The 8,210-nt window shown below is 32.1% G+C and overlaps 1 protein-coding gene across 1 annotated transcript in view; it reads left to right on the plus strand.

Annotated features, from left to right (window-relative positions):
* The window catches only part of LOC114736098 (receptor-like protein 1), a 31,047-nt gene extending 29,063 nt beyond the window's left edge, over positions 1 to 1,984 (plus strand). The window contains exons 5-6 of the mRNA XM_028923867.1: positions 333 to 437; positions 1,946 to 1,984. Of these exons, the coding sequence (XP_028779700.1) occupies positions 333 to 437; positions 1,946 to 1,984 (144 nt within the window). The remainder of the gene's footprint in view (positions 1 to 332; positions 438 to 1,945) is intronic.
* Positions 1,985 to 8,210: the final 6,226 nt, after the last annotated feature.

Consider the following 8,210-nt stretch of genomic DNA (forward strand, 5'->3'; position numbering starts at 1 on the left):
GAAATATTCGAATCATTACTTCTCATGTGTGTGTACAGCTTAGCAATCTCTTTCTCAAAATCCTTCATTGTCATCTCTGTTTCGTCTCTGTCTCTTTGTTCCTATTGTTCATAAGATGATCAACCTAACCTCATCAATATTTTTTAACCATGAATTGCTACCATCCAGAAGAACCTCCTGCTATTTTTACTGTTATACATATATCACAGGCGATTTGTGATCAAAATACTGTGTCGGCAAATGCAGTTTAAGTGATGATTCCTTCAAGCTTCTTCACAGTTTGCCCTGTATCTGACCATTAACTATAATTATTATTGTATATGTCTCTGTAGCTGCATGAGATTAACAATACTAATCAGTGGTGTTATGCTTACCGGTGGTTTCATATTCACCACCAATGGGGTATCCCTCCAGTGATGCTTCTTCTGGGAGGGACGGTGAGATCACAAGTCATCATCAAAATCTCTCTCTTTTTAACTTGCTTTTATGAACTCTTATTGCTTTCTTAATTTCTCTTGCGATCAGTTCCTAATACGTGCATTGTTCTGTCTCGTTTTCTGCTTTTCTCAATTGCAGTTGTGCAACTCTGTGCTGCTCTTTTTTTTTTTTTTTGGGATTATTGCTATGTTGAGTCCCACAATATTAATTAGTGATGCAAAAGTAACAAAAAATTCGATGCGAAGTATTATGTTTACTGCCATAGGATACAATTGGTTAGCTGATATTTCAAAATCTAATGTTGGTTCATTCCAACTATACAAACAAATTCCAAGAACTTTTATTGATGAAGAATGGATTATTTCATCTCAATTCCGTGGTTACAAAATGAATTTGTAACGAAACACTTGGATGTAAAAGTACTTTCATAGAAGTTTCTTTTTTTTGAAACAGAGAGCAGTATTTTTGGTCAAAAAAAAAAACAGAAAGCAGTACTTTGCGTGTGCATTTAGTGAGGACGTGTCAGTTTTATCGCCTGTGCACAACTAACTACAATTGATTGTACTACCTCCGGTGTGCAATATAAGAACTAGTTTAATTTTTAATTTGATTCTCAATATAAGAGCACAATCTATTTTGTCTCTTATATTTATTCATTTTTTTCAAAATAATCCTTGTAATAGTTACACATGTTAAATATTCTATTAAATGGTAGTTCTAGTAATACACATAATTAGTAAGAGTATTTTAAGGAAGATGATACCTATTTATTTCAAATAACTAATTTAACAAACTTTCTTAATTTACTCAAATTAGTTAACTAGCTCTTATATTAAGGACTGGAGGTAGTATATAGTTAGGTGTTTTATCTGTCTAAAAATTTTAATTAGTGGGAACAAAGGATTTTTGAAGTTTAAAATTATGAAAAACATCAACCTGCTCCACCACAGAATCATCAGGATTCAGTATAGGTTAATTCAATTAACATATATACCTTGTTCTTGTCTAAAAAGGTTGTGAATGTTGATTAAACAAATCGATCATAAATATGTCAATTACCCTGAGCAGAGGAATCCCATATAACATCATCAATACATGTTACAGCTATATTTCTAACTTTATGATGAAACTATCTCACTGCTTGGCCAAACACCACCTAAAACTGATAGTTTCTAAACAAGTGCATACGCGATTTATTATGTCAGGCTTAAATCTGATCCTTTTCTGTTGTTTCTTTCTTTCTCGGTTTTCTGCAAATTCTCTTTAGAACCTCAAATTCTTCGTTCATCCTTGTGGGAGCCATCGTTTGTTTATTCTTTTCTCTCCGTTGAGACTATATAATTACACTATAAAGTAGATCTTATATTTAGGCAGAAGGTAGTATATAATTACCCCTTTCTCTTTTCTCTTTCTTTCTCAGTCTCGTGCATAACCCGCAACAGATACTATGAGTCAACTCAACCAAGTTTCTGGTTTTTGTAGAATTATATCATTCAACATGTTTTAGTTGCGGCGCAACAATCTCAATCTACATGATGGAGCATAGTTTGTTTGATTCTGCAGAAACGTCAAAAGCACAGGCACTGACTTTAAATGGTTATGATTAGAATATAAAACTTACTGTGTGGTGATTGGTGAACATTGTTAGCAACTGTCATGATCAATCACAAATTGAGAGGTCACGTACTTTAAGCCCAATCGTGTATTATGGGGCAACGAATCTTCATCTTTTTCTCACCTTTCACATCATGCTAAAAACGTTGAAGCTCATTTATAAAACAAAACTCAAGTTTTTTTTTGACATAAGAAATGACATGTATGGGATATCATATATACTTCACATCGTCTTATCTCATCATCAGCAACTTTATCATTTATGTTTTATTATAATCATGACTCGTTCAACACACAAGCTTTGACAAAATAGACAATTACTAAAGGATGGCACATAAATTCTGTGCACGCAATGCCAGGAACTGAACTTAGCTCATTGAAGCGGATTTTTGAACTATATATGCCTCATGCCTACAATTTCTGAGAAATTGACTGCGTACCCAATAGAGCTTAGGTTCTAATGATCTTCAGCTACATTTGGTTGTGCTGTATAGCATGGTTTTGTTAAATGTTTTCTGGTAAAATTGCACTTTCTCCCAGATTTGTTTGAATAATACATCAGATGTCAGATTTATAATAGATCAGAGTTATCTTTATGTGTCATTGATTCTAATCACACCCAGAACAGAGGATAGATAAGTCTCTGAGTTCTTAATTTTTAACTTTTTAATGAAATTTATTTCATAAATACCTATTAAATTTATTCTTACATGACTTCTGGGGATCACCGGCCATTGACTATATTTCTCCCCTGTTTGTTTGGTTGTGACTCAGTTTTCAAGTCTTGGTTGGCTTTACTGAGACAATCGTGATGTGTTTATTAATTTGCCCTAGTTGTTACGCTTTTCTCAGTCCGAGTCATTTCTGCTGCACAAACAAGTCAACTTGTGTTTTGAAACACCGTGGGCAGCTAGAGTCTTCTTGCCGCTATATATATAGATAGAGAGGACGTAAAGGAAGACATACGCAAACAGGGAAGCATACACATCAAATGGTCACTCAATGCCTCTTCTTTTCTCCCTTTCCACCCCCTTGAACAGTTGTATTTGGATGGGAATTACTTGTCATGTCGGCCTCTTTCTTTTAACTATTTTATCCTATATAGACACGCATTGTTAATTAAGACTAATATTTTTACCAGCGTTTCAAACAGATATTTTAATCACAAAACATAATTTAACGATATTAGTTACAATAATTCATGTATTAATAAAAAAATGAGGTCAAAAAATTATGATCGTATCATTGTTTGGCATACCGTACTTTTTCATTCCTTTCTTATCTGCTATAACGTAAAACCATTCTGACTAAATACTTGTGGATAGTTTTTGATTGGTATAATGATAATTTTGATTCTCAAGTTTGTTTCAGTTATCGATTTGGTCTTTAAAGTTTACTCAAGTTCCTAATGTTTCATAACTTTTTGTAATTAGTCTTTATAATTTCAAGATATATAATCCTAAACACATGTGATCATTGTGATGTAACCATTAACTCACGGATGATAACCTCTTCACGGAAAGTAGAAAAAATTATTGGTCTGATGAAATCAAATAAAAATATGAAGTTGTGTACGTATGAAGAGAATATTGATGATGTTAATTATACATATGATTTTTTTTTATAATTCTTTTTACACAGTAACATGTTCATAGTAAATGAGCACGTGTTGTTTGTGGAGCAGGGCTGTTTGGTGATATTAGGCTGGCCAACTTGGAAGACTTGGATTTAGAAGATAATAAGCTCACAAAAGTCCCATCATTCGGTGCAAAATCTCTATCTTCTAGATTCTTTTAAATGTCATATGTTAATTGCTGAATCGAGCATAGAAAGTTTATCTACTTTTAGGCAACTTTTCTCAAGTGCATTCACGAAAGTTTCTATTTTTAATTGCTTGGCTTTGTTCCGAAGTCAATTGATATCATATTTACTAATTTACTCATCCACATATTTGCCGTCATATAATCATCTCAATTTCTCAACCGATGAATTTACGTATCTTTATTTAGAGAATCGAACGGTTAGTCAAACTTTAGAGATTCTTGAGAATATTGAGAGGTGAATGAGATGACGATTTTCTTATGGACACATGACTAAACATGCAAGGAGATAAATGGCGAATAAATTTTGACAATGTATAAAGACTAAGAAATAGCAGAACAATTCATTAAAACATTTTATTTAGATTAAATGATCCATCCAAATAGCTTCTTCAACATGCCATGATGTGTGTCTATATATATTGTTAGAAACTTGCTCAATGAACATTTCCATTTGGCATTTGACATATCTTTCTCATTCACTTAATTTAAGTCTCTGGTGCGTGCTTTAGATAACTTGGAGGGTAGTCTTCCAGAACAATCTATTATGTCTCTTGGTTCCCTCACCCACTTGTCAATAGGCTTTAAAAACCTGACTGGATCACTGCCACAACAAGGTACGAATCATATTTTTTCATGAAATTCTTAGTTTAAATGTGATCAAAGTAGATAAGGGTAAATTTAGCCCATAGAAACCAGTTTTAAAAAATGTCAGTTAATCTCAAAGTTGAAAGCTTTAAGATCACTTCAAAGTTTTATCAATTTTTTAATTGATGAACTGATTAAATAATTTTAATAAATAAAAATGGTATGTGTTGCAGAAGGCTCTTGCAATCTAAAGAATCTTGTAGCATTGGATCTTTCCTACAATGAATTTGAGGGGCAACTTCCTATGTGACTTAGCAATACGCCTCTACGTGAACTTCGTCTTGTTAAAAATCATTTTGAAGGAACCTTTTGATGAGAGCCTTTGTCATTTGTCTTGGGGTTTCTGATAAAAATAAATCCAAACAATAAATATAGTGCAAAACTCGGGTCGTTTCACTTTGAAGAGTCTTTATTTAAAATCCTAAGCAAACTAAGTATTAAAAATAAAGAATCGACTTGGAAAGGGATTAATTTTTTTTTAACTAACTAATTGAGAAAATTTAAAAGGATGCAAAATAAATAAATAATTTTTAGATTTTTAGTTTATAAAATGAATATGAATGAAGTAAGCAAAGAGAATTAACAAGTGACAGCAAATGGAAAAGCAATCCTCTAGCATAATGATTAAGGCTATTATTATTTTAATTAATTTAGGAGTTAGCTAAATTCAAAAGACTCTAAGGGCCACTCTTTAGACTTGGTTTAATTAGAATAATCAATACCAAGCTACCTTGCATATTAATTACTCACAATGAAACTGTTTCACAATTAGCTAAAGAGAATCAAAGAAAGACAATTAACATTTTTAGTTCAATAATCAAGCTACATTAAATTACCACTGAATATTCATCATGATTTCAAAACATAGTCTAATCAAGTACCATGTAAGAAAATTAAAGTTAATCACAGCATAATGTCAAATGCTAATCAAAGATTCCAGCAGCTACAACCAATCTCAATATAAATATAAATCATCACAATACATTCAAACATTATAAAATTCATTCTAAGACCTAGAAATCATAATTACAATGAAAGAAGTAAAGATTGGAAGAGTTAAAACTCCCCTTTGAAGCTCTAAGTTTAAACCATAACCATTGCTCTAGAGCATTGAAAGGATTTAGCTGCTCCTAAGCATCATTACAGCTCCGCCAAAATTCCAATTCGGTTCAGCCATGAAGAACAATGAAGATGGAATCTGGAGGTGTGATTTCACCGTGGAAGCTCTTTGTTTTCTGGTCTCTGGTTCTGTCACGCCGAGAAGAAGGAGAAGGCGAAATCGATGATGGTAATGGATTTGAGTGGATATGGAAGATGATGGATGGTTTCGCCATCGAGCTTCCTCTGGTCTGCCTCTCACGTCGCTGGTCTCTGGTTCGCCGTTCTGCTCACCGTCAACTCCTCTGGTCTTCACTCTCTCTCGCCTCCTCTCTGCCACCAGGAAGAATACGCGGGGAAGAAGATGAAGGTGATGCCGGGAGAATGCTAAAGGTTGGCCTGTCGCCGTCGAGCTCTGGTTCCCTCTCGTATGCCTCTGCTCTGTTCGCTCTTTTCTTTTCCCTGCCGTCGCCCACCTTGTCCCTGTCTCGGCTGAAGATGATGATGATTAATTGATTTAGGGATGGGAGCAAAGCGCCCCTTTATTATTATTTTGTTTCTTTTTTTTTAAATTTATTTTTCTTTTCTTTTATTTTTTTCTCTTCTTTTATTTTTATTTTTATTTTTAAATCTTCCAAAAACCTGTAATCAAAATTCAAGAGTAAAGTAGCATTAATTGTTCTTAAAAATCAATAAATCACAATTAAACCAAAATATGACAATTTTGCCCTTCTAAAGTGATAATTCAAAATAAAACATATTAAATTAATTAATAATCAATTAAAGCCAAAAGGACTAATTAAGGTGACAAAACCCATATTAAAGATATCAAAATATATAAAAATAATTGAATTTGTCACCTTTCCTTTCTCACTTTTTCTTTTTCTGATGTCCCTAGAAGCAATTTTTCTTTTTGATGACAATTTTAGTGGCTCATTCTCATTCTCTTTGCTTGCTAATCACTCCAACCTTAAGATCTTTGGCATTTCATGCTGTAACGCCAATCTCAAGCTTGAAACTGAGAATCCCCCATTTATCCCTTTCTTCAAATTGAGACTTTTCAGCATCTGTAATTGTAGTCTGAGGGAAGTGAACAATAACAAAATGCCTACCTTTCTTCTTCATCAATATGACTTGCAACTTCTACACCTTAGGGACCAAAATATTTCAGCAACCTTCCCATCCTGGCTTTTAGCAAACAACACAAAACTAAATTATTTCAATTTGACTCACAACTTGTTCACTAGTGCCTTTGAACTCAATTCCACTTCAAGATTGATTCACGTGGAATCTTTTGATATTTCATCTAACCCCATCAGAGATGAAATGCCTTCTCATAATGCCTTCTCATATTGGCTTCATTTTTCCCAACTTGATTTCTCTTAATATGTCTTCAACTTGATTGCAAGGTCAATTCCCAGCTTCAATATGTGAAATGAGACAACTGAATGATCTTCACTTGTTAAATAATAATTTGATTGGTTACTTGCCTCAAGAATTTGGTCAGGATAACAATGAATTGAGGTTTCTAAAGTTGTCAAACAACAACTTGAGTGGCCCATATCTACCCATAAGATCAAATTTCACATATTTATTATTCAGCAACAATAACTTCAAAGGAAAATTTTCAAGTGCTGGGATAATTAATAGTACTAAATTAAGAATGTTGGATATTAGACCAATTATTTGGTGAAATACCTAACTGGATTGGAAGCTTTCAACATTTGAGTTACGTCATTTTGTCTAAGAATTCCTTAACAAGTTCATTGCCAGAATGCTTTTTCAACCTAACTAAACTTACATATTCACTACAAAAAAATAGTTGATTAGTAACGGAAACAAATTCCGTCACTAATTTTTTACGGAATTGCGACGAAAATTCTGTCACTAATTTTTTCGATGGATTAGCGAGGGAATTTTTCCGTCGCTAATATTAGTGATGGATTAGCAACGGAATTTTTGTTTGTTGCTAAATTTCATCGCTAATCTGTCAAAAAATCCATCAATAAATATTTAGCGACAGAATTTTTTCCGTCAAAAATTTTCTTCGTTAATTCCGTCGCTAAATTGTTTGTCACAGAAGTTTTTGTCACTAATTCTGTTGCTAATTCTATTCCGTCGCTAATTTTAAATTTCATTATCTTAAATTATAATCTTACAAAAATTTATATAATAACAATTAAGAATATAATGATTTAAAAATATTTTTAATTATAAAATAAATTGATATATTTGTGGAGTTTGTGTTAATGAAGATATCGTCATCATTCATGTTATCATTATGTATATACTGAAAATAGAAACACAATTTCTTAGAAAACTTGTTTATATTTTGTTAAAATAAATTCCTCTTGATTATTAATAATAATTAAAAAATATAATAAGAATATTAATAAATTTCTTATACAAACTGATATAAGAAAGAAATAATTTTATCATATGTACAATATATTGAAATATACAATATATGATAGAAATTCAAAACCAAAAAATAAATTTATATGAATGCAAACTAATATTGAAGTGAAGTTTGAATTTCACTCATTAAACAATAAAATTTAATTATGATATAATTAATACCCATGATATAGA

The sequence above is a fragment of the Neltuma alba genome, unplaced genomic scaffold (assembly GCF_004799145.2).
Source record: "Neltuma alba isolate B1F8T4 unplaced genomic scaffold, ASM479914v2 tig00013305_pilon, whole genome shotgun sequence".
Classification (NCBI taxonomy): domain Eukaryota; kingdom Viridiplantae; phylum Streptophyta; class Magnoliopsida; order Fabales; family Fabaceae; genus Neltuma; species Neltuma alba.